Source organism: Dendrobates tinctorius, unplaced genomic scaffold (genome assembly GCF_039654945.1).
Source record: "Dendrobates tinctorius isolate UK_male_01 unplaced genomic scaffold, ASM3965494v1 ptg000250l, whole genome shotgun sequence".
NCBI classification, from domain to species: domain Eukaryota; kingdom Metazoa; phylum Chordata; class Amphibia; order Anura; family Dendrobatidae; genus Dendrobates; species Dendrobates tinctorius.
The window spans coordinates 19,498,884-19,526,169 of record NW_027361917.1 but is presented as its reverse complement, the minus strand read 5'-3'; the positions used below and the strand labels follow the sequence as shown (position 1 = coordinate 19,526,169).

At 46.4% G+C, this 27,286-nt stretch overlaps 1 protein-coding gene across 1 annotated transcript in view; it reads left to right on the top strand.

Annotated features, from left to right (window-relative positions):
• The window catches only part of HEATR1 (HEAT repeat containing 1), a 117,952-nt gene extending 94,511 nt beyond the window's left edge, over positions 1 to 23,441 (top strand). The window contains exons 39-45 of the mRNA XM_073557504.1: positions 14,511 to 14,648; positions 14,809 to 14,913; positions 15,111 to 15,279; positions 17,694 to 17,848; positions 17,999 to 18,157; positions 20,335 to 20,443; positions 22,951 to 23,441. Coding sequence (XP_073413605.1) covers positions 14,511 to 14,648; positions 14,809 to 14,913; positions 15,111 to 15,279; positions 17,694 to 17,848; positions 17,999 to 18,157; positions 20,335 to 20,443; positions 22,951 to 23,039 — 924 coding nt within the window. The 3' untranslated portion in view covers positions 23,040 to 23,441. The remainder of the gene's footprint in view (positions 1 to 14,510; positions 14,649 to 14,808; positions 14,914 to 15,110; positions 15,280 to 17,693; positions 17,849 to 17,998; positions 18,158 to 20,334; positions 20,444 to 22,950) is intronic.
• Positions 23,442 to 27,286: the final 3,845 nt, after the last annotated feature.

Sequence of the window (27,286 nt, the reverse complement as noted above, 5' to 3'; positions counted from 1 at the left end):
TAGTCTTAGGTCATTTGTAGAACGGAGAGCACGTGTAGGGCGATAGACAGAGATGAGAGAGGAGATATAAGGGCGTGCAGAACAGTGGAGAACTTTGTGGGTGAGAGAGATGAGTTTATACTGGACCCTGTAGCCAATAGGTAGCCAGTGTAATGACTGGCACAAGATGGAGGCATCGGTGAAGCGGCTGGACAGAAATATGACCCTGGCTGCCGCATTCAAGGTGGATTGGAGAGGAGAAAGTTTGGTAAGAGAGTTGCAGTAGTCCAGTCATCATCATCTATTTGTTCTGTGTTTAGCACTTTTACTGTTCTTTTACTGCAGGGCTTAGTCTGCCCTAAATAAAGCATTGTGCAATCAGAAAAAGAACGGCTTTACTGCCAATGGAGTATGAATCTGCCATAGGCTTTAGTAAGAAACCATCAATACCAACCGAAAAAAGCCTGATTTATGGCTTTATTGCTGCAAGTGAGTTTTGCTAAGAACTCTTAAAGTGGTTTGGTATAGATTGACTTATTAATGAGACGGAGGGAAACGAGAACAGATGTGTGAAGAGGGATTTGGAGAAATACATTTAACTCGGTGGTGGCGCAAAGTAATCTGGAAGTGTTTGGTTACATTGATCCTTATTATGCAGCTAATATATTGATACAGTTTACATAAAAAGTGAAAATATCCTCAGTGATTAGAAACAAAGCAGACATCTGAAGCAGCAAACCTGTAACGTTTCACCTAGCTTTTCAGATTTTTTTTTTATGAATGTGCAGCTGGTCAATATGAATCATGTACTACCTCCCTTTCCTTGCTCTGCTGTGGCTGCATTACCCAATTCTCTGCCTGTCTGTATATGGCCTCCTGTATTGGTGTTTTGTCCCCTGTTCTGTGGAGTCTGTGTCCATTTTGGTGGGGTCAGTATAAAATGGTCCTACTCAGACTCCTACAGTACATAATAAATTGGGTACGGTAGTACGATGCAGGATGTGCTGTAAATGTTTTCATAATAATTTGGGAGTGTTATGATGAAATGTCTTATAAATGTCTTTGCTGTCCCTGATCTAAGGATCATGCACAGTAGTGACCGGTGCTGTGGGGTCGTAGTTGAGATGAATCTCTGCTGCACTTTATGTACATGCTCAGTAGTGACCGGTGCTGTGGGGTCATAGATGAGATGAATCTGTACTGCACTTTATGTACATGCTCAATAGTGACCAGTGCTGTGGGGTCATAGATGAGATGAATCTGTGCTGCACTTTATTTCCTTGCTCAGTAGTGAGGCAGGGCTGTGGGGTCATAGATGAGATGAATCTGTGCTGCACTTTATGCATATGCTCAGTAGTGACCAGTGCTGGGGATTCGTAGATGAGATGAATCTGTGCTGCACTCTATGTACATTCTGAGTAGTGACCAGTGCTGTGGGGTCATAGATGAGATGAATCTGTGCTGCACTTTATGCACATGCTCAGTAGTGACCGATGCTGTGGGGTCGTAGATGAGATGAATCTGTGCTGCACTTTACATCTCAGTAGTGACCAGTGCTGTGGGGTCATAGATGAGATGAATCTGTGCTGCACTTTATGTACATGCTCAGTAGTGACCAGGGCTGTGGGGTCATAGATGAGATGATTCTGTGCTGCACTTGATGTACATGCTCAGTAGTTACCAGTGCTGGGGAGTCGTAGTGGAGATGAATCTGTGCTGCACTTTACGTACATGCTCAGTAAAAGTGACCAGTGCTGTGGGGTCGTAGATGAGATGAATCTGTGCTGCACTTTATGTACATGCTCAGTAGTGACCAGTGCTGTGGGGTCGTAGATGAGATGAATCTGTGCTGCACTTTATGTACATGATCAGTAGTGACCAGTGCTGTGGGGTCGTAGTGGGGATGAATCTGTGCTGCACTTTACGTACATGCTCAGTAGTGACCAGTAGGGTGACCGGATCTCATATGGGGGGGAAAAAATGTCAGAATCTTGTTCGTCTGGACCCCATAAAACAATTCCCCTTTCCAGATATTGAGAGAGCCAAAATTTGAGCTCGATCAAACGACGTTAACCCGTGCCGCTCGTCGCTCAAAGTTTGAAAAAATCCAAATTGAGGTATTTTAAGATTTAGGTATTTTGCATAGTCTGTTAGACTATAAAGAATGTGACAACAACATTGCAGAAATAGCCCTGACCAAATTTTCGAACCATTTGTGGTATTTGAATGCAGAGTTGGTGGGATTATCGTTTTTTGATCCCACCATTACAGACAATGAAAAGTTGTTAATGGCTAATAAATTGCTCAGTAGCACAGATGAACCATCAGAGCACGCTAACCTACATGAGTTGATAATTTTACATAGTTATCTAATCTATTCTAGAGCTTTTGTTAAAGTAGTTTTTGAAACGTCAGAATATAATGCTCGGCATTTGCTTACAACTTGCAGGACATATTGCTTTTGTTCTTCATCTTTTGTCAGAAGGTCGTTAAAGTCGGTTACTTCCTACCTCTTTTAATTTTTCTTTCCTAACTTTTGGATTTACAACCCTAGCGTGCTCTGATGGTTCATCTGTGCTACTGAGTAAAGGCCCTTTTACATTTAGCGATGCACCAGCGATCCAACCAGCGATCCGACCCGGTCAGGATCGCTGGTGCATCGCTAAATGATCGCTAGTGAGCTTTCATACAGAAAGATCTCACAGCGATGCAGCAGCGACGCAGCGCACGATACTTACCATTCACACACAGCGATCCTGCGTCCTCCCGCCCGCGTCCAGCGTCGCTCGTCGTCACAGCAGGAAGTCTCAGCAGGAAGCGCCCGACGAGAAATGGAGCCGGACATTCTCGCGCGATCAGCGATGAGCAGCGGGGGAGCCGGTCGCTGGTAAGTATCACACATAGCGATATCGCTAGCAATATCGCTATAACGTCACAAAACCAGTGACGTTTTAGCGATATTGCTAGCGATATCGCTTAGTGTAAAACCCCCTTAATTTATTAGCCATTAACAACTTTTCATTGTCTGTAATGGTGGGATCAAAAAACGATAATCCCACCAACTCTGCATTCAAATACCACAAATGGTTTGAAAATTTGGTCAGGGCTATTTCTGCAATGTTGTTGTCACATTCTTTATAGTCTAACAGACTATGCAAAATACCTAAATCTTAAAATACCTCAATTTGGATTTTTTCAAACTTTGAGCGACGAGCGGCACGGGTTAACGTCGTTTGATCGAGCTCAAATTTTGGCTATCTCAATATCTGGAAAGGGGAATCGTTTTGTGGGGTCCAGACGGACAAAATTCCGACATCGATTTTTTTTTTGCGGTCACCCTAGTGACCAGTGCTGTGGAGTCGTAGATGAGATGAATCTGTGCTGCACTTTATGTACATGCTCAGTAGTGACCAGTGCTGTGGAGTTGTAGATGAGATGAATCTGTGCTGCACTTTATGTACATGCTCAGTAGTGACCAGTGCTGTGGGGTCGTAGATGAGATGAATCTGTGCTGCACTTTATGTCCATGCTCAGTAGTGACCAGTGCTGTGGGGTCGGAGATGAGATGAATCTGTGCTGCACTTTATGTCCATGCTCAGTAGTGACCAGTGCTGTGGAGTTGTAGATGAGATGAATCTGTGCTGCACTTTATGTACATGCTCAGTAGTGACCAGTGCTGTGGGGTCGTAGATGAGATGAATCTGTGCTGCACTTTATGCACTTGCTCAGTAGTGACCAGTGCTGTGGAGTCGTAGCTTAATGAATCTGTGCTGCACTGATATTTGTATGTACAAGAGTCCAGTGGGAGGTGCTACTAGTTTCTGACAGCTATCTCTGCATGCACAGCCATACAGGGAAGACTGTAAAGGCCCTTTTACATTTAGCGATGCACCAGCGATCCGACGAGCGATCCGACCCGGTCAGGATCGCTGGTGCATCGCTAAATGATCGCTAGTGAGCTTTCATACAGAAAGATCTCACTGCGATGCAGCAGCGACGCAGCGCACGATACTCACCTTTCACACACAGCGATCCTGCGTCCTCCCGCCCGCGTCCAGCGTCGCTCGTCGTCACAGCAGGAAGCCCAGCAGGAAGCGCCCGACGAGAAATGGAGACGGACATTCTCGCGCGATCAGCGATGGACAGCGGGGGAGCCGGTCGCTGGTAAGTATCACACATAGCGATATCGTTAGCAATATCGCTATAACGTCACAAAATCGGTGACGTTTTAGCGATATTGCTAGCGATATTGCTTAGTGTAAAACCCCCTTAAGTCACTGACTAGTACCACCCACTGGACTCATGATTACAAACACCAGGAATTTTCAATTAATAAAATGCAAGTTTTACTAAAAATTTTCTCACAAAAATGTATATCAGTCTGATCATCTCTTCCTGGCCTATAACATCCTGCCTGCAGATCAGACACCATTCTCAACATGACCGGTTCCCTTTTAAGCATTGTTTCATATTTCATAGATAAAAATCACAAGTATCCCTGGGCTTATATCTCCAGCCTATGCCTCGGCTTATGTCAGCTATTGGCCACAATGTTAAAGGTAATCTGTCAACAGATTTTGCTATGGAATCTGATAACAGCATAATGTAGGGACAGAGACCCTGATTCCAGCGATGTATTACTGCTTGGTGCAATTCCTATAGAAACCCTGTTTTGTCTGATGTAGATGTAGCAGAGCTAAGTCTTCTGCTCTGTGTATAACCCTGTCCGCACAGCTGACTGGCAGCTTTCTGGTCACACTGTGCATTGTTAGCAAGTTGCCAATCTGTGATGGCAGTGGAGTTACGCAGATTAGCCTGAACATGAGTATTCCTCTAGTGATAATCTGCTGATAAAACACTGATTGTATGAAACTACAGCACACAGCCTAATAAGTGACACATCCTTGGAATCTGGGCCTTGTGCTCTATATTATGCTGCTCTCACATTAAATAGCAAAACCCGCTGACAAGATTCTATTTAAAGGGAAATCTGTCACTCCCTGGGACGTATATGAGTATATGACGCCTGCGCAAAAGATCCCTAAATGCAGTACCCACAGAAGGGAGGAAGAGGTAAGTATTCCGGGGCCATAACTGATGCTGATGGCGATGGCAGGGGAGGGTAGTATTACAATGAAGACAGGAGACAGGGATTTCGTCCAGGCAACGCACACCCCGGAGCCTGGAAGAAATTAGCATAAAAAAATATAAGATTTCTCCTCAACAAAACCATTAATATGAGGCACACAGGTAGGATTAGTGTAACATTTCTTTTACCTGCATGCTCTTATTAATAGATCATATATGTCTCCGGGGTGTGACAGATACCCTTTAAGAAATCCGCTATCCGCTGAAGGCAAAAAAGACATAATTTAACAATGGAGACAATGGGCAATGTATGCCTTTAAAATGAAATTTTGGGCCGTCCGGGGTGGGGGGGGTCTGTTTGGAGCTGGACCAGCGTTCCCCCAAGCTCTGGTCCTCACGCCCCCCCAACAGGTCATGTTTTCTCCTTAGTCTCATTGGGGGACACAGGTACTGTGGGTGTATGATACCGCCACCTGGAGGCTGACACTAAGTGAGCACAAAGAGGTTAGCTCCTACTCCGCTGCATAAACCCTCGCCCCGATTGCCGGCGGAAACCAGTTTTATGCTTAGTGTCCTTTGGAGGCACACACGTCTGTTTTTTTTCCAGACTTTTTCTTTTTTTTTTTTTTCCCTCTATGAAGATGAGACAGGGGCGACGGACCCTATTGATGGGGTCCGATCTCCCCAAACCAACAACGGGCGAGCACGTGCGAGTGTCCCTCCACGTTTCCTCTCCCGCACCGTGGGACATATCTGGGCCGTTTTCCCCAGACTTTTTTTTTTCTCTCTCTCTCCTTCTATGAAGATAAGACAGGGGAAACGGACCCTATTGAAAGAGTCCGATTTCCCCAAACCATCAACAGGCGAGCACGTGCGAGTGTCCCTCCACGTATCCTCTCCCGCGACGTGGGACATGATGCTGGACTTAGCCCTGACCACCCCAAGGTATTGAAACCATGGGTTGTACAGAGGCACAAGACAGTCCGAGCGGCCCCCACTGCTCCACCAACACTAGACGGCGGTGCTGCAAGGCGACAGACGGTCCCTCTCCTCATCCCTGGAGGGAGGACGGAGCTAGTGTGCCTGTACCATCCTGGATATTGCCCCCCTTCCCTCTACCTGATCGAAGTCGTCATAGATGGGATGGCCTGGGAGGGCCCATGCGGCAGCGTCCAGAGGGCTTGTGGAGGCCTTAGCTTCTTGCGAGGAGGTCAGGATGTCAGCAGGACTGAAGGGGTTCCAGCGCCGGCCCCCTCCCCCGGCAGCGTGCCTGACGCCGGGTCCCGACGCCGGCTCCCGACGCCGGCTGCGTCCTTGGTATGCGGCGGCCTGCCCGCCGCGACCCCTTCGCGGGCGGATGCTAAAAATCCAGCCTGCGGCTTCAGGCCGGTGTTAGGCCTCGGGCGGAAGTCCCGCCCTCCCTTTGCGATGTCACTTCCAGCGGCCCGCCCTCCGTTGCCTGGGCGGGCGCCGAATAAATTGAGCCCCCGGCTTCACTCCAGGGTTGGCCGCAACCGGGAAAGGACGCGTCGGTCCACCCACAGCTGAAGGGCGCGCATCGCTGAGAGGAGCTGCATGCAGCAAGGACACGTGGGGCACACAGGACTGGGGTAAGTGTGACCCCGACTTTAGAGGCCACACTACGTATAATCGAGGCCGCAGCAGGGCAGTATTGAGGCCTGGCAGACACAATATGGCCGGGAAGGTGAAGACACACACGTTTCTATACACTGCTTGCATCTCCTGTCGGGCCACGTTTCCGCGGGCGCAGAGCAACAAATTATGCGAAGCCTGCGACTCCGAACGCGCCCAGGAGCCCTCCCCTGCGACCGAGCCCAGTGGTCCAAATCCCCCGGAATGGGCCCTATCACTATCGCAGTCTATGGCATTGCTAAGGCTGAGTTCACACGTGGCGTTTTTTTCGCGTTTCCGCGGCGGTTTTAACTGCGCGATTTTGCCGCGAAAACGCAAAAAATAAGCATCCCGTGCATTCCTATGGGATTCCGCAATGCTGTGCTAATGCTGCGGTTTTTACCGCGGCGGAACCGCCTCGCGGTAAAAAACGCAGCATGCTCATTAATTTGCGGAATCGCGGCGATCCCGCACCCATAGGAATGTATTGTTCCGCTTACTTCCTGCATGTGGCTGTGCACACCATGCGGAAAGTAAGCAGAACAATTGCGGATGGTACCCACGGTCCAGAGGAGAGGAGACTGTCCTCCGGGCTTTGGGTACCTTATCCCTGTAAAAAATAGAATTTAAAATAAAAAATATTGTTATTCTCACCTTCCGGCGTCCCGCGCAGCATTCCCGCCTCTCTCCACGCTCCCGGTCCCAGTAAGCCTTTGCGAAAATGCCCGCGATGGCGTCCGTTCTTGCGGGATCGCAAAGTCTCGCTGTCATTCGCGCGACGTCATCGCGAGTTACCGTGAGACATCGCGATCCCGCGAGAACGGACGTCATCGCGGGCATTTTCGCAAAGGATTACTGGGAACGGATGCGCGGGACGTCGGAAGGTAAGAATAACACTATTTTTTATTTTTTTTTTTACATTCTATCTTTTACTACTGATGCCGCATAGGCGGCCTCAGTAGTAAAAAGTTGGTCACACTCGTCAAACATTATGTTTGACGAGTGTGACCAACCTGTCAATCAGTTCTCCAAGCGATGCTACAGATCGCTTGGAAAACGCTAGCATTTTGCAAGCTAAATACGCTTGCAAAATGCTAGTTTTTCCGCGGGAAAATCGCGGGAATTTAAAATGCGATTTTTCCCGTGGAATGGAATTCCGGAATTCTTGCGGTAATTTCCGCGAGAGTTCCGGTACGTGTGCACTTAGCCTTACAAAGGCGATCGAGTCCCTTTGCGCCCCAGCTAGGGGCAGGGATAGTGGCTCACCTATCTGGGAGGGGTCATCCACCTCACAAGATCCTTCGGCCTGCAGGGGCCGCTCTCACTCCAGGCAGGCGCAAAGGAAACGAACCCACACGGCGTCTCCCGGCCCATCCGGTGCCTCGGCATCCGTGAGTTCGGCATCTCGCTCTCCTTCACCAGCAGTCGAGGGCGGGCAGAGTTCAGATTATGACTCGGACGAACCCCTGGACCTAGATACCCCAGGGTGTCGAGAAACAGTTGACAGCCTCATTGAAGCTCTCAATCAGACTTTGGGGACTGAGGATGACGTCACCCTGGCCTCAGGCCATAAGGTATCCTTTAAGCAGGCTAAGCGTCCGTATAGAGTATTTTGCACTCACCCAGAGTTCGGGGACATAAACTGTGTTCCACATTATTATGCAAAAAGAGTTTGAGTGATAAGGTTAGAATTTTTTTGTTTGTCATTTTAAACTCATTGATGGTGATGTGTGTCAGGGCTCTTTATATCACTGAAAGCAATTGCAGATACCTGTGCAAATTAGTTTGGCAGGTGTGTCCAAATAAAGGCAAGACTATTTAAGAAGGCTGCTCCACATTATTAAGCAGCCTACATTTTTTGCCAAAATGGGAAAGAAAAAGGATGTGTCTGCTGCTGAGATGCAACAAATTGTGGAGTATTTAGGTCAAGGCATGACTACAATCAACATTGCCAAGACACTTCACCGTGATCATCGCACAATCAAGAAGTATGCAGCTGGTTCCCAGCACACACGTGTGCGTGCTGATAAGGAAAAATTGAGGACTCTTTCCAAAAGGCAATTGCATCAGGTTAAAAGAGCAGCTGCAAAAATGCCTTGTCATAGCAGCAGACAAGTTTTTGAAGCTGCTGGTGCCTCCAACGTCCCCCGAACAACAAGATGCAGGGTCCTTCAGAGGTTTGCAGCTGTGCGTAAGCCATCCTGTCGACCACCTCTATCCACTGCACACAAGCAGAAACGGCTCCAGTGGGCCAAACGATACATGAAGACTGACTTCCAAACTGTTTTGTTCACCGATGAGTGCCGTGCAACACTCGATGGTCCAGATGGATGGAGTGGAGGATGGCTGGTTGATGGACACCCCATGAAAACACGGCTAAGGCGCCAACAAGGAGGAGGTGGAGTAGTGTTTTGGGCTGGAATCATGGGGAGAGAGATTGTCGGCCCCTTTAGGATCCCTTGAGGAGAAAAGATGAACTCCATAATCTATGTGGAGTTTCTAAAACAGCACTTCCTGCCATGGTTCAAGAGGAAGAACCGTGCTTTCCACAGTAAGATCATTTTCATGCATGATAATGCACCGTCTCATGCTGCAAATAACACATCTGCATCTCTGGCTCCTATGGGCATAAAAGAGGACAAACTTATGGTGTGGCCACCATCTTCCCCTGACCTCAACCCCATTGAGAACCTCTGGAGCATCATCAAATGGAGTGTCTATGATGGCTGGAGGCAGTTCACAGCTAAGCAACAGCTCTGGGAGGGTATTCTGTCCACATGCAAAACAATTGAAGCACAAACCATCCAAAAACTGACAAATTCAATGGACGAGAGAGTTCAGAAGCTTCTTTCGAACAAGGGGTCCTATGTGCAAATGTAACATCACCTAGAATAAAGTTTTGACTTGAAAACTGTTTGATTTCATTTTGTAATAAGCTGATAATGCTTATAATTTCACAATTGACCATTTTTTTGAAATAAAAAGGTTGAAAACTCTGCTGTGCATAATAATTTGGAACATTCATTTTGAGTGTTTCTTATTTTTAAAAATATAGTTTTCATAGGCAGTTTGTTCAAAAACATTGCAATTATTCTAGAATATTAGATGACTGGAAAATAACACTGACTGCAATTCATATAGGTAATTTAGAGAAAATATGAGGAAATATTTTTTGCATAATAATTTGGAACACAGTGTAGTGCAGCGTCACAGGGAACGGCCGGATAGGCATTTTTCGGGCCAGAAGATGCTTGAGGCAAGATATCCGTTTGCCCCGGAGCTCTGTAAGAAATGGGCGGAATCCCCAGCGGTGGATCCACCAGTTTCACGCTTGGCCTCTAAAACCCTGTTATCTGTACCTAGTAGTTCTTCTATCAAGGATCCCACTGATCGGCTCATAGAGAGCTTGGCTCGCTCAGTATTTGAGGCATCAGGATCTGCACTATTTCCCTCGTTCGCGGCGACGTGGGTAGCCAAGGCCATGATGTCATGGTCAGAATCATTGAACAAAGCCTTGCAGGATAGGGACATGCCTACGGAGGTATCAGAGATCACGAGTCAGATCGCTATGGCTGGGGATTACTTAATGCTTCCGTGGATGCGGCCAGTTGCGTGGCACTTGCGGCCGCAAACGCAATTTCCATTAGGAGGACCCTATGGTTAAGGACATGGCGAGCCGATTCAACTTCCAAGAAGTCCTTGACTTCCCTGCCTTATTAAGGTAGCCGCCTATTCGGGGAAAGGTTAGACCAGCTCATATCCGATGCTACAGGGGGGAAAAGCAGTTTCCTCCCGCAACACAGTTGGTCAAACTGCAGTTTCGCCAGGCTCAGGCACGGTTTCGGGCCTTTCACAACCTCGGGTGGACGGCAGCGGCCAGTTCCGCCACTCCAGGTCGCTCCAGCCAGGATAGGGATCAACAGGTCTCATATAGAGCCATCCCATTGGGGAGGATGCATGCTCGCCAGCCCAGGTCGAGGGGAACCAGGTCCCAGAGATCCTCAGCTAAATGACTCGGAGCACTTTTTAGGCGACAACAGAGTAGGCGGCCGCCTGCTCTGGTTTCGCCACATCTGGGTCACGGTAGCACACGACTCATGGGTGACAGAACTGGTGTCCTTGGGGGGTACAAGATAGAGTTTGTCAGGTATCCACCAAAACGATTCTTTCTTTCCCGGCTTCCCAAAGTGGAGACCCGGGCAAGGGCGTTGCTAGGAGCCATCGAGTCACTGCAGCACAACGGAGTCCTTATTCCCGTGCCGGAGCACAAGAAGGCTCAGGGTGAAGGCTCAGGGTTTTTATTCCAATCTGTTTGCGGTCCCCAAAAAGGACGGGACAGTCAGGCCGGTGTTGGACCTGAAGCTCCTGAACAAGTTCATCAGGATCAAACATTTCCGAATGGAATCTCTCCGTTCAGTCATATCGGCCATGGGGCAAGGAGAATAATTGGCCTCTATCGACATCCAGGATGCCTGCCTGCACGTCCTCCTCCGCATCAGAGGTTTCTACGTTTCGCCATCAGTGGCCGACATTTCCAGTTTGCAGCACTGCCCTTCGGACTAGCCACCGCCCCCCGAGAGTTCACAAAGGTTATGGCAGTCATCATGGCCATCTTACACTCTCGGGGAATAGTCGTCTTGCCATACTTAGACGACCTCTTGGTGAAGGGCCTCTCATTTCGGGCATGCGAGGAGAATGTCAGCATCACGCTGGATACCCTCTCTCGCTTAGGATGGTTGGTCAACAGGAAGAAATCATCCATTGTCCCAGTCCAGAGGATTTCTTTTTTTAGGGATGATCTTCGACACCTCCCGAGGGTTGGTAATTCTCCCTCAAGACAAAGCCCTAGCGCTCCGGCAAGGAGTCCGGAAGCTTCTACAACCAGTCCCTCACACCATTCGGTTTGGGATGAGGGTACTAGGGAAGATGGTGGCAGTAATGGAAGCGATTCTGTTTGCCCAATTTCATCTTCGCACCCTGCAGAACGCCCTCTTGTCATCTTGGGACAAGAACCCCTTCACGCTTGATCATCGGTGCCGGTTGTCCTCTCAGTTCAGACAGTCACTAGAGTGGTGGACGATCAGTTCCTCCCTTCTTCAGGGGTACCCCTTTCCCCCAGATCAGTGGCTGGTGGTCACAACCGACTCCAGCCTCCTCGGCTGGGGAGCAGTTTTTTGCCACCACACGACCCAGGGGCAATGGTCGCAACAGGTGGCACACCTCCCCATCAATTTGTTGGAAATGCGAGCCGTCTGGCTGGCGCTGCAACATTTTCAGCACCTTCTAGCAGTACGCCCCGTCCGGATTCAATCGGACAACGCCACAGCGGTGGCTTACGTAAATCATCAAGGGGGCACCCGCAGCAGGGCAACCATGCGCGAGGTGGGACACGTGCATCACTGGGCCGAGAGAAACCATTTGGTAATATCGGCGGTCCACATCCCGAGTGTGGAAAATTGGACGGCGGACTTCCTCTGCCGGCAGGGTGTCGTGTCCGGGGAATGGTCTCTGCACCCCGAAGTCTTCCAGCAGATTTGCCAACGGTGGGGAACACCGGATGTGGATCTGATCTCCTCCAGGGTGAACGCCAAGATACCCATGTTCGTCGCTCGGTCTCGGGACCCACGGGCGATCGCACTGCATGCGTTAGTTCAGCCATGGAACCAGTTTCGCCTTCCATACTTGTCCCCCCCGCTGCCACTACTTCCGAGGGTCATCAAGAAGATCAAAACATAAGGGGTTCCAGCGATTCTGATGGCCCCCAGGCTGGTCCCGTCGAGCATGGTACGCAGATCTAGTGCTGCTGCTCGTCGACGTCCCATGGCGACTGCCAGAGCGCCCAGATCTACTGTCCCAGGGCCCGATCTTCCTCCCGAACTCAGGGGCCCTGTGTTTGACGGCATTGCCGTTGAATCTTGGTGACCCAGGCGGGGTTTGGGCGCGAGGTGGTCTCTACAATGGTTAGTTAGTGCCCGGAAGCCTACCTCGGCGAGAATTTACCATCACATCTGGAATGTTTTCTTTACTTGGTGTCGAGATCGCGGTTTTTCGCCACTGACATTCTCTATCCCCAACATCTTAGCTTTTCTCCAGTCGGGCCTTGACTCAGGTTTGGCCCCGAGCTCCCTTAGGAGACAGATATCGGCTTTGTCCATCCTTTTCCAGCGAAAAATTGCTACCAATATGCAGGTGAGAACTTTCATTCAGGGAGTCTCCCACTTGGTACCTCCCTATAGGGCACCCCTGGACGCCTGGGACCTTAACCTGGTCCTGAGTGTGCTGCAGGAAGCTCCATTCGAACCTCTTCAAGATATTTCCTTGTCGTACCTTTCCTGGAAGGTGGTATTCCTTGTAGCCATAACTTCCTTTAGGCGAGTCTCGGCGTTGGCGGCCCTATACTGCCGAGCACCGTTGCTCACCTTCTACAGGGATAAGGTGGTGCTTAGACCAGCTCCCCCCTTTCTGCCGAAGGTTGTTTCTTCATTCCACATTAATGAGGATATTGTCTTGCCCTCGTTTTGTCCAGCACCAGTACACCGTGTGGAAAAAGCTCTTCACACATTGGACCTGGTGAGAGCACTCAGGAGGTACATGTCGCGGACATCACCCTTTCGCCAGACGGACTCGCTGTTCGTGCTCCCCGAGGGGCGCAGAAAGGGACTCGCAGCCTCAAAATCAACCACAGCCAGGTGGATCCGTCTAACTATTCAGGAAGCCTACCGCATCAGGGGTGTGCCGGTCCCAGCAGGGATCACAGCACACTCTTCTCGGGCAGTGGGCGCCTCTTGGGTGCTTCGGCACCAGGCTTCGACGGAACAGGTGTGCAAGGCAGCAACCTGGGCCAGCCTGCACACCTTTACTAAACATTACAATGTACATACTCAGGCTTCGTCAGATGCAAGCCTGGTTAGAAGGATTCTCCAAGCAGCGGTGGCACACCTTTAGACATGAGGTGCATGTAGCTTGGATCGGTGAGTCAACTTCCCACCCAGCGACTGCTTTAGGACGTCCCACAGTACCTGTGTCCCCCACTGAGACAAAGGAGAAACATTGATTTTTGTGATAACTCACCGTAAAATTCTTTTCTCCAAGACGCTCCTTGGGGGACACAGCACCCACCCTGTTAGCCAAGTTGACTTCTGTTTGTTTAATTAATATGCATTTTTGTTGATGTTAGGGTGGTTCCTTTCCAGACGTATTGTTATCTGCATTAAGGCTGATATTTTTTTTTGTGTTCTCCTACTGCTGTTGCACTAAACTGGTTTCCGCCCGCAATCGGGACGAGGGTGTATGCGGCGGCGGAGGAGCTAACCTCTTTGTGTTCACTTAGTGTCAGCCTCCAAGTGGCGGTAGCATACACTCACAGTACATGTGTCCCCCAATGAGCGTCTCGGAGAAAAGGATTTTATGGTGAGTTATCACAAAAATCCATGTTTCAGGACAGTTTAGAGAACCTGTGGCAATTTCTAATGCCTTAATGGTCAGTGCTCATGGCCGCCAGAACATCATGCACAGGTGATAGAATTGTTAACGCATTGAAAATTGCCGCAGGTTCTCCCACCTGGGCTATACTAAGGAAATCCTGAAAACTTGACCTGTTGGGGGCTGTGAGGACTGGAGTTTGGAGAAACAAGGCTCTAGACATGTCTACACTACATTTGCTTTGTAAGGAGACCAATCTGTACAAACTCTTGACCCGGACATTTTGAAAGGAGCAGGTTCTGGTGGCTCAATCTAATTTTTAGCCAACATTTTCTATCTTGTACATTTTAATCAGTTTGCTAAAGAGGCATCATTGTTTTTCTATTTAGGAAAAATGCATTCGATCCCTAATGGACATACTAAGGGAACACATTGCAACAATGGAGAAGCAGCAGCTGGTATCTCATCAGTCAGAACTGACCACATTCTTCCTGAAAGCCCTGGATTACAGAGCAGAACATCCCAAGGTAATTCTAATATTTAGGAAAAGCTGGAAACTTCTCTGTGTGGCGCCCACAACCACCTGTCTGATGTGAAGCAACCTGCTTATGTAATATTAGAAAAAAGTGAGATATTGGTCATACAAGTGACACTTTGGGTTTTTATTTTTTTTATTTTTTTTTCCAGAGTGCTCTGGAAGAATTAGGCACCACGGAAGGACATATCATTAACTGTTTTCTCATCATGGTCATGAAGCTTTCTGAAGCCACATTTAGGCCACTTTTCTTTAAGGTAAGGCAAAATATAAAATGTTGTGCATGTGCACGTTTCCTCCTTGGCTCCCTGACATAGATTGGCCATAATGTACAAGTCCCAGTTGGCCCAGGGACTGGTTGGATGGTGACAATCTTCTTATAATGCTATGGAATATGTCAACATTCTTTAAACAGGAATAGTTTGTGACCTATTTTGTGTTCTATTTTTCACAGCTTTTCGACTGGTCTAAAACGGAGGGATCCTCAAAGGACCGACTCCTCACCTTCTGCCGCTTGGCTGATTGCATTGCTGACAAGCTGAAAGGACTTTTTACCTTGTTTGCTGGTCACCTTGTTAAGCCTTTTGCCGAGCTATTAAACCAGACGAACACAATGAAAACGGGTATGTTATATTGTATTCAGCATGGTATGGCTTATTCCTTGTCACTGTGCACTTACATTCCTATAAGATCCTCCTCGCCATATCACTATAATATTATTTAACATTTGACAGAATGTTATGAAATATTCTTGGTTTCTAATATTTTTTTATTTTATAATTTTATAGAATTTGTTTTTGTACCTGGTTACAGAAGCTGCCACCTTGCCCTGGCTCTTAATAACTTTCAGAGATATGCTTTATAACATCCACATGGACTTCTGTATGAGCGTTTTCTAGATATGCTCTGTAAACTGTGCAGAGATCCTTGTGCAGGGAGGGTGGAACTGTGACCATAACCTGTTATGAATGCTGCTATACCTAGTAATTTTTATATAGGTCCTAGCTTTAAATGTAATATTGCCTGTGAGAAGTAATCTCTACAGAACAAGGTTTCAGCCCAATACCAGGCACAGTGAAAATCAAAAGATTTTCAGACATAATTTAAAAAACATAGATTATAGTATGGAAAGTGAAAAAAATAACCAGTTATAAAAAGGATGCCAAATTAAATGACTTTTCAAACCAAGCACTGGCACTTGTTGCACCCTTGGCATTGCCAAACCATTCTGTACACCTTTTTACCTATTTTCCGCCTTTCTCTCTACACTTACGCTTGTTAAAAGCCAGAGTTGTAAATCAAGGAAGGTAAAGGCGAAGATAGATGGGAAAACAGGTAGGTAGGAAGTTGTAGTGAATTGTTTGGACTTGCCAAGGGTGCGCCAAGTGCTTGCGCTTGGTTTGAACTGTTATTATGTACTGACACTCTCTTATAAATATATATTTAAAGGGGTTGTCCACTACCAGGACAACCCCTTCATAAACTCTTTGTCTCCGATAAAATAATAAAGCCTATACTCGCCTCCCATGTTGGAACTCTTCCTGGGGTCTCATGCGGTTGTTGTGACACCGGCACCCAATCAGCTCTGACGTCACTGTACCAGCCTTCGTACGAATTGAACATAAAGAGGAAGCCAGGACTGTACTGATCCTGGACTTCCTCTTCATGTTCAGTTTGTCCGAAGTCGGAGACAGTGACGCCAGCGCTGATTGGGCGCCGGGCATCACGTGTCATTCCACCGCATCACAGCCTCGGAACCGCAAGTTCCGACACCGCTGGAACGGAGCTGGCACAGGAGGCAAGTATAGGCTTTATTATTTTATCGGAGCTGAACATTTAGCTTATAAAGGGTTTTTCTAGTAGTGGACAACCCCTTTAAAATAAAAACTAAGATATACTGTTAGGGAGCAAAGCGCACAAAACTTGAGGTGATACCGTAAGGAGGAGGGTGCGTGTGTTATATGGTGGATCTCGCCTGAGGGTGGTGAGAGGCACAACTTGTGAATAGATATGGCTATCAACTGCTGGCGCCTCATTGCTGGGGAGAAGACATCCCCCAGGAGCTGCGAAACAGGAGTGGATATACCATGGCGGATTGGCTGCTGAAAACTATGGTTCTTTGCCATCAGTGGATACGGTTTTTATTATCTACGCACTTCAGCATCGGAACATGCATTTTTCAAGAGCAACAAATGGCATATACAGAATGCAATACATAAGGGGGTATGGAAAGTCTAAAATGGGTGCCAAAAGCCGGAGGAGCGCCTAGCAGGGCGTTACCAAATGGGTAGAGAGTGGTGGTACAATAGAACAAAGGGACAATGTAATGGTCAAAAAAGACAAAAAAAAAACAAGAGAAAAGGTGGTAAAGGAATGAGGTGAAGTGTGAAAGAAATGAAGAGGTGATAGCATGAGGAAAGGGAGATGGAATGTGAGGGATTAAAAAAAAGAGAAAGGCAGAGGAGAAAAGCAGAAACATTAAAGGAAGAAAAAAGAAAAGAAAAGGAGATGGAGGATAAAAATTGGGATTGGAATCTAGGGAAGGTGATGTGATAGGGTTAACGGAATTATAGTGTATTGAGGTGGGGGGGGATGAAAAAACTAAGAAATGAAGGTAAAAAGACGCGAGTGAGAAGATAGATGGTGAGTTGTATATAAATGGTAGGAAAGGCTTATGGAGGGCTGCAGTGAGGTATCAAATGATAGACACCTGAGTGGAGAAGGATCAAATGGGTAAAAGAGAAGGAGAATAATATCACTTGGAAAAGAGGAATTGTAGTTTAAGGAACAAAGAGAAAGGTGATGCACTACTGGCGAAGAATTGAATTATTTCAGCAGCGCCCCCCCATCCATCATGGTAGATCTACTTCTGTTTAAAATATAAACCCTTCTTAAAACTCAGTTTCAGATGACACGTTCCATCTAGGTTGTTGGCAAGTTAGTAATTTATCAGAACGGTACAGCTGTATGTTTGGTGCTTATTTACCAGCTGCCTGCAGCCCTCATAACCTTTTGTGATTTTTTTTTTTATATATAGATGAAGACTTTTTTGGATCTGATGACTATAATGAGAAAAGTTGCCTTCTTCTGGAGTTTGTACTGAACTGTCTGCACAAACTGTTCCTATATGACACGCAGCATTTTGTCAGCAAGGAGAGGGCCGAGGCACTACTAATGCCCCTGGTGGACCAGGTATTTCCCTACATCACGTTCTGCACTTCTTGTTTCCGCCCGCTCTCTGTTGCTGCTGATAGTTTTACTCTTTACACCGGCAGAGAAAATGAAGCAGGAACCACATGATTTATGTTTGCGTGATTAAATTACATAATTCTCTTTTATTAGATTGAGAATGTGCTTGGAGGAGAAGAGAAGTACCAGATGAGAGTCAGCCAGAGTCTGGTTCCTTGCATTGCTCAGTTCTCTGTTGCTATGGCGGATGACTCCCTGTGGAAACCACTCAACTACCAGATACTTCTAAAGATGCGCCACTCGTCTCCTAAGGTGAGAAATCTCGTTAATATCCAAAGATTTAATTTGTATGGAAATATTCCAGGAGTCTCCCAGAAGCAGAGATGTCAGATAATGTGCTCATTACAATGTACACCTTTTTCTTGAAGAAAACTAATAAGCAATTAATTGTAGTCCGATGCATAGCAAATGGCTAAATACATTTTTAAAGGGGCTGTCCACTTCTGGACTATCTATTCTTATAAGGAATCTGTCAGTAGGATCAACCCTCCTTAGCCGTCTATATGTCCTTCATAGGAATCTGATTAAAACGATACCTTGATATATACGATCCAATGTCTGATTCCAGAGAAATCCATCTTTTTCTTAATATGTAAATGAGCTGTTGAGATCTATTGGCCAGACATAGATCTCCCTGAGATTCTAACTCCAGATCGTATTTTAAAGGGAGCCGGTCACCAGGAATAACACTGTTACCCTGTAGATATGAGGTTAATCTGAAGATTAGTAGGGTTGCTAATCTGCCCGGTTGCTGCACTTAGCTGAACACTGCAGAGAGAAAATTAAGTTTATTCTCCCAGCAGTGTTCCTGTTTCAGTCACGGGGGTGGCGCCGATTTACTCTCCACTCTTTGTACAGAGAGCGGCAGTTGTATCTGCAACAGCCGGCCCTAATGCAGAGCCAGTGTCAGTCAGTGCTAGTGGCGTGGTTACAGCCGCCGCTCTGTATACTCAGAGTGGTGACTGAGCCCGCGCCGCTCCTGTCACTGAAACCCAAATGCCTTCTGGGGGAAAGTCAACTTTCTCCCTAGAGTGTTAAATGCAGGCGCTGGGCAAGTTATTAAGGCTATTAACCTGCAGATTATCTCCATATCTGCAGGGTAATAGCAGTTTTCCTTGTGACAGATTCTCTTTAAATGAAAAAATGTGTTACTACTGTGAGACGTAGGTCAGGAGAGCAGTCTGTCAGTCATTACATGTCTCACTGGTAACACCTCCTCTCATGTAAAATAATCTCTGGAGGCAGATTCTCAGGGAGATCCATGTCTGGCCCGTAGTCTCGAACAGCTCCTTTACATATCAAGGAAATTGTGTATTACTTCTTATGACTTGCATACCCATATAGATCGCATATGAGGGTTAATTCTACTGAGAGATTCCCTTTAATTCCTTCAGTGCCTCGCATAAAGTAAAAAAAAAAAAAAACCTAAACACATACATATCTTGTGGACCGGTGCCATTTCTGCGATGTTGGCGCTGTGATTCTAAACGGACATTGTTATAGTGGTGCTGGTCCAGAAAGTAAGTGTGTGTGTGTTTAGTAGTGGACAACCCCTTAAAGGACTGCTCTTCTCTGAGGCATTGCATTCAATAGATGGTGCTTACATTACATTGAGGTCTATGAAAGTTATGCAAACATCTGAGCAAGCACCATGGCCACCTCCCCGTTAAAGCCAATGCAACAGCCAAGAAGCTTAGTGGACAAGCCATAAATGCTTAAAATGGGAAATGTTCACCAAATACTTCTCAATAAATATTCCTACAGGTCAGAGATCTATTTATCTAATACGAACCAATGCATAAAATAGAGATAAATCATAAGGACCACCTGCCTGTAGCCACCACTACTGTGAGCCTAGGCTAGTTTCACACTAGCATTTGGCAGAGCTGCTGAGGGCTGCATAGTTCCTCCATGAAGCTCCGCCCACTGCCAGGCCTCCTCCGGTCAACTCCGCCTACGTCTGCATGCGGCCTGCGTACCTATCTTATCTTTAACATTGGGTACGCAGGCCGTGCGGATGTATGCGGATGCGTCCGCATCGTCAAAACAATGCATGCGGACACATCCGCACAGTCTGCATACCCAATGTTAAAGATAAGATAGGTACGCAGGCCGCATGCAGACGTAGGCGGAGCAGACTAGAGGAGGTGAGACAGTGGGCGGAGCTTCATGGAGGAAGTCCGCATCCCTCCGCAGCTCTGCCATACACTAGTGTGAAAGTAGCCTTACTCCACCGTATAAACACAGATCACTTTCCGCTGATTGCACACGGATTCTAGGCACACCACTGAGTGATCATCCCCATCACAACGCATTTCTATGAGAATATAAAATACAATGCACGTTGGCTCAGTGGTTACATGGCATTGTGGCACACGGTAAGTCAGGCGTTCTTGTTACCATTACTGATATGTTTCATCTATTGTCAGGTTCGCTTTGCTGCATTGCTTGTCCTGGTTGAACTGGTGGAAAAACTGCGGGAAAACTACATGGTCCTGCTGCCGGAGTCCATCCCCTTCCTGGCAGAACTCATGGAAGGTATGGCGTCTAGTATTGTGAATACCCATATATATGTCGGATAATTGGATGTGCCGCTGTTTTGTAATCAGGAGTATTTTAATCGGAATTATAATTGTCTGCTCATCTGGATTAGAGGAGGGTCGTCACAGATCCCATGCAGAGCAGTAATACAGCAAACACTTTGCTGGCAGGAGCCATTGACTTCAGTGAGAGCTGTATAAGTATTTAGAGGGGCAGCACTGCAGCCTTGCAGCACTGGGGTCCTGGATTCCAATCCCTCCATGGACAACATCTGTAAGGAGTTTGTATGCTCTCCCCTTGTTTGTGTAGGTTTCTTCCTTATTCTCCAGTTTACTTCTGCACTCCAAAGACATACCGATAGGGAATGTAGACTGTGAGCCCCAGTGGAGACAGTGATGATGATGTCTGTAAAGCGCTGTGGAATTAATGGCGCCATATAACGAACTAAAACAAAATCTATTGTGAGCTCCCCTAGTGGTGACTATTGGTAATCACAATATTGTTATTAATATTGTGCGAAAGGAGCCAAGCTGCTGTCACGGTTTGAGATGTACTGGCACTTTGGCTTCTGTCATGGGGTCATGTCTTAGACTTTTGAGTGGAGTGTTCATAGAAAAAATTGCATCTTGAAGTCTCTTTCAAATTCTTAACTATGGTTCCCCAATAGCCTTTTTATCAGCACTCTCAGGCTGCTTTTATTCCAGACCATATAATCTGCTGGCTGCCTTGTAGGGCAGTGATGAGAAATGTAACTTCCCCAACACCACTGGATTGCTTGCATTCATGAAGTAATTCTGATAACTAGCATGTCACATTATTTAAACATGCCTCTTCAGAGAGGAAGAGGACAAGAACTCTAGCGCCACCTATTGGAAGCAGCAATCCTAAAAGTCATTATCTAACCTTTAACGAGCCTTGTCATATGATTTGTGATAATAGCCAACTCAGAATTTAATTTTGCAGACAGTGTTTCTGTGTGTTGCCCTTCGTCAGTGCAAAGTGTGAGATCTGATTTGGCGGTATGAGAGGCTTAAGACTGGAATCTAAAGGGGAAAGGTTTCACCTTGTGGAGGGAGACAAGCCAGACCTGGCATCCTAAATCATATGACAAGGCTTGTTAAAGGTCGATATTGACTATTAGGATTGCCACTTCCAACAGGTGGCACTGGAGTTCTAGTCCTCCTCTTCTCTGAAGAAGAAATTTGCAGATTTAATTTCCCAGAGTACCATGTATGGCATATAAGTCTCCTCACTCTCACATGCGAGACCTGGCTAGTTACTCTCCACAAGGAGAAACCTTACCCCTTAGATCCCAATGTTTAAAAAGGAACCTGTCTTGTTGCAAATGATATTTGCTGTGCAGGCAGGATGGATCGGAGCAGTAGTAGCTGGTCAGACTGAATATACATTCTTGTGGGAAAAGGGTCTGTAAAACTGGCAAGTTATTAATTGAAATCCATGGTGTTAGTATACATGAGTCCAGTGGGCGGTGCTAGTCAGTGATTGACAGTCTTCCCTGACTGAGCATGTAAAGGACTAGTAGGACTGCCCACTGGACTCATGTATACAAACACCATGGATTTCAATGAATAACATGTGAGTTGTACTAAATCCCACCGAGCCTACATACTCTACTCAGCTTCTCATGCTCCATACCACGCTGCCTACAGATCGGACTACATGTACAATGACAGGCTCTCTTAAAGGGACTCTGTCATCGCAGAATGACTGTTCAAGTCAAGTACAGGCGCTCGGTGCCTTCACGGCGGGGCCGGTCATTTATATAACCCTTCCCACCTCCTCGTATTCCGTCTATCTCCACTCCCTCTTCTTTGATTGGCAGGTGGAGATAGAGGGAAACCAAGCAGTTTGGAAGGTGTATATAAATGATCTGCCCTGCCATGAAGCACCAAGCGCCTGTGCTTGGTTTCAACAGTCATTCTATGCTGACAGTCCCTTTAAGGGTCTGTCCAGGATTAGAAAAACTTGGCTGCTTGTTTACAAAAACGGCACTTCCCTCATCCTCGGGTTATGGGTAGTATCATAACTCAGCACCAACCAAGCGAATAGAGATGAGTTGCAGTACTGCATGCATCCTGGGGAGAGGTGTGGCGCTGTTTCTGCAGAAATACAGCAGTTTTTCTAATCTTGTGCAACCATTTTAATAGCCACAAACTCTTTTTATCACCATGTTATGAAAAGCTGTGTACAATTCCATTTTAACATACAGCTGTGACCCTACATTTGTACCCGGACAGCACTTTCCAGTGGTGTGCACTTATTTAGTAAGGGTCACTATTACTAGCACTTGCTTGTCCTTGGATTTGCCATCAGCCGGGCCTGACTCCTAGTGTATGGCTGACCACGCAGTTTGCTAAGCAGAGCTGGCAGAAGATGACGCGGCCATCGCTTCCTGCCATTAATACTGTTGCTTCTGTTTTGTGTAGCTTTCACATAGTTGATTACTCTGACCCCATTGTCTGACGTGATCTCGCTTCTTTTAGATGAATGTGAAGAGGTGGAGCAGCAGTGTCAGAAGGCAATCAAGCAGCTGGAAACCATTCTGGGAGAGTCGCTGCAGAGCTATTTCTAAGAAGCCATTTCTGCCCTGGACTGAGCCCAGAAGCTCCAAAATGGATAGCTGCTTTCTACTACCTGAATCCATGAAAGACTGAACTGTGGCTATCGCTGTGTCCCAATCCTTCCACGGGGTGTTGAGGGGAACGTGGAGCAGATCTGCCGCCTTCTAGCCATGTGTTTCACTCTAATCCTTCTTCCAGTGACATTTCCCACAACGATCACTGATCCAGTCATTTTAGTCATTGCGCGGATTTTTATGGCGATTTATAACCAATATCATTGTACGTAGCTTATATACCCGTGCAACTCTGGAGCCCCCCACTGAAGTTATGATTGTATCCTGCACTCTGTATACAGACATTTTGTAAAAATATATACTCATATGTGTGAGGATAAAGGCTTATTTTACATTCTTCTCAGAATTGTGTTTTTGTTTTTTAATCCTGCATTTCATTCTTTACTATGTATTCCTATAGTAACTGTTAGATATTAACTGCACCTAGATTTTTGCACATATGTAGGAATTTGTAGGAATATGGACCTTTGTGAAGAGTGTGCAATGTCTGTCGTTTACATGCTGTTAAATGATCCAAGGAAGAGATGACATTTCCCTACTACCAATGCTCACCGTGAGTCTTCGGAGTGATCGAAAAATATGTTTGAGTTCCCACGGCTGCATGTCTTGCAGCTGTTCGACAAACGCAACACATACAAGGATTGCCTATCTCTGGCAGTCCCTGCATGCGTTGCGGCTGTCGAACAGCCAAGAAACATGCAGCTGCATCGGAGACTCAAACATATTTTTCAAGTACTCTGAAGACACTCCGTGAGCACATGAGCGTGCTTGGTAACACCTTATCTGAGCACGTTTTGGCCATCACTATTCCTTACATAGTATGGCGCCACCCTCTTATTTCTTTTTCGGAAGTGCATTGAGGATCAGGGTGGTGTGCTGGTAAAAGGGAAAAAAAATCTCTCTTAAATCTTCTGCCTGAGCGAGTGTGACCAGAGTATAAGTGCAAACTGTGGTAAGTGTGTGACTTGTGATTCAGTGACTTTCGATTCAGGGAGTTTCCAAGGGCGGAATTACTGTTATATTTTATTAATACTTTTTATTTTTTTTTACTTATCTTTTCTGTCTGGTGCAATCCCCATTAGGACGTTTCCCACTATTGCCAATGCTATCCAGTGTACGTCTTGCCGCATGTATGAAATCTTTGAACAGCCGGTCGAGGGTGCATACTGCTATGCGAGATGTGAGCACGTTGTGCATTTGGAAGCCCAGATACTGGATCTAAATGTGCAGTTGGCAACACTGAGATCCATAGACAATATGGAAAGGAGTCTTCTGCTCACTGAGCAGACGCTCAATGGGATAGATGGGGGGGGGGGGGGGGGGATGCCAGGTTGGAGCTGCAGGACAGTGAAGCAGCTAGCTGGGTGACAGAAGGCGGGGTAGAGGGAAGAGCACCAGGGAGGCTAGTCCTGATCTGGCACACCCCAATAAGTTTGCTAAGTTGGCAGATGAGGGGAGTGTCAGTGCAGGAGAAGCACTGCTGCAGCAAGGCATGTCCTCTGAAAGCCAGAGGAGTGTCTCCTCCATTAAGGGTGGAAATAGGATATCAGGGCAGGCCAGACAGGTTCTGGTAGTGAGGGACTCAATTTTTAGGGGAACAGATAGGGCAATCTGTCACAAAGACAGGGATCGTCGAACGGTGTGCTGCCTACCTGGCGCTCGAGTCCGACACATCGCTGATCGGGTTGACAGATTACTGGGAGGGGCTGGTGAGGATCCAGCGGTCATGGTGCACATTGGCACAAATGACAAAGTTAGAGGTAGGTGGAAGGTCCTTAAAGATGATTTCAGGGAATTAGGCTGCAAGCTTAAAGCAAGGACCTCCAAGGTGGTATTTTCAGAAATATTTCCTGTACCACGTGCCACGCTAGAGAGGCAACGGGAGATTAGGGAGGTTAATAAGTGGCTCAGGAACTGGTGTAGGAAGGCGGGGTTTGAGTTCCTGCAGAACTGGGCCGACTTCTCAGTTGGCTACAGGTTCTACGCTAGGGACGGGCTGCACCTCAATGGGGAGGATGCAGCTATGCTGGGGGAGAAAATGGCTAGAAGGTTGGAGGAGTATTTAAACTAGGGACGGGGGGAGGGTATTCCTTTTATAGGAGGGGAAGACAGTGCAGATAGAGACCTGGGTGCAAATAATGAAATTGGGGGTGGGGGTGGCATGGGGGGTGGGGTTAGAACAGTTAATTTAAGAAAGAATAGAGGTACAGAGAGATACATAAAGTGCATGTATACTAATGCCAGAAGCCTCGCCAACAAAATGGAGGAATTGGAGTTAATGTTGTTGGAACATAATTATGACATGGTGGGGATATCTGAGACATGGCTGGACGAGAGCCATGACTGGGCGGTTAATTTACAGGGCTATAGTTGTTCAGAAATGACCGTAAAAATAAGCGAGGGGGAGGCGTGTGTTTATATGTAAAATCATCCTTAAAACCCATCCTTCGTGATAATATATATGAATGTAATGAAAATGTAGGGTCCCTGCGGGTAGAGATAAGGGGAGGGGGGCAAAATAATAAATTACTGATAGGGGTTTGTTATAAGTCTCCAAAAATAATGGAAGCAACAGAGAATATCCTCATAAAGCAAATAGATGAAGCAGCGACTCAAGGAGAAGTCATTATTATGGGGGACTTCAACTACCCTGAAATACATTGGGGAACCGAAACCTGCAGTTCCAGCAAAGGTAATAGGTTTTTAACAACTATGAGAGACAATTACCTTTCACAACTGGTTCAGGACCCAACAAGAGGGGGGGGGCACTGCTAGACCTAATATTAACCAACAGGCCAGACCGCATATCAAATGTAAGGGTTGAGGGTCACTTGGGTAATAGTGATCACAGATTAATAAGTTTTCATGTATCCTTTAATAAGATGTGTAGTAGAGGGGTAACAAGGACACTAAACTTCAGGAAAGAAAATTTCCAACGGATGAGAGATGATCTTGGTGCAATTAACTGGGACGATATCCTGAGACATAAAAATACACAAAGAAAATGGGAGACGTTTATTAGCATCCTGAATAGGACCTGTGCACAATATATACCGTATGGGAATAAACATGCTAGAAATAGGAGGAAACCACTATGGCTAAATAGAGCTGTAAGTGGTGCAATAAGAGATAAAAATAAAGCATTTAGAGAATTAAAGCAAGTAGGTAGTGATGAGGCATTAACTAAATACAGAAGATTAAATAAATTCTGTAAAAACCAAATCAAGACAGCAAAGATTGAGACAGAGAGACTCATTGCCAGAGAAAGTAAAAATAATCCCAAAATATTCTTTAACTACATAAATGGTAAGAAACTAAAAAATGATAATGTTGGTCCCCTTAAAAATAGTCTGGGTGAAATGGTGGATGAGGAAAAAGCCAATATGCTAAATGACTTTTTTTCAACAGTATTTACACAAGAAAATCCCATGACTGATAACATGATCAGGGATAAAAATTCTCCATTAAATGTCACCTGTTTAACCCAGCAGGAAGTACGGCGGCATCTAAAAATCACTAAAATTGACAAATCCCCGGGCCCGGATGGGATACACCCCCAAGTACTGCAGGATTTAAGTACAGTCATAGATATACCATTATTTTTAATCTTTAAAGATTCCATAATAACAGGGTCTGTACCACAGGACTGGCGTATAGCAAATGTGGTGCCAATATTCAAAAAGGGGACAAAAACTGAACTCGGAAATTATAGGCCAGTAAGTTTAACCTCAACTGTGGGTAAAATCCAGGAGGGTTTTCTAAGAGATACTATACTGGAGTATCTGGAGAAGAATAACCTCATGACCCAATATCAACATGGGTTTACAAGGGACTGTTCCTGTCAGACTAATCTGATAAGCTTTTATGAAGAGGTAAGTTCCGGACTGGACCAAGAGAATGCAGTGGACGTGGTATACATGGACTTTTCAAGAGCTTTTGATACGGTGCCACACAAAAGGTTGATACATAAAATGAGAACAATGGGGATGGGGGAAAATATGTGTAGATGGGTTAAGAGCTGGCTCAGGGATAGGAAACAAAGGGTGGTTATTAATGGAGCACACTCGGACTGGGTCACGGTTAGCAGTGGGGTACCACAGGGGTCAGTTTTGGGCCCGCTTCTTTTTAACATATTTATTAATGACCTTGTAGGGGGCATAGAGAGTAGAATTTCAATATTTGCA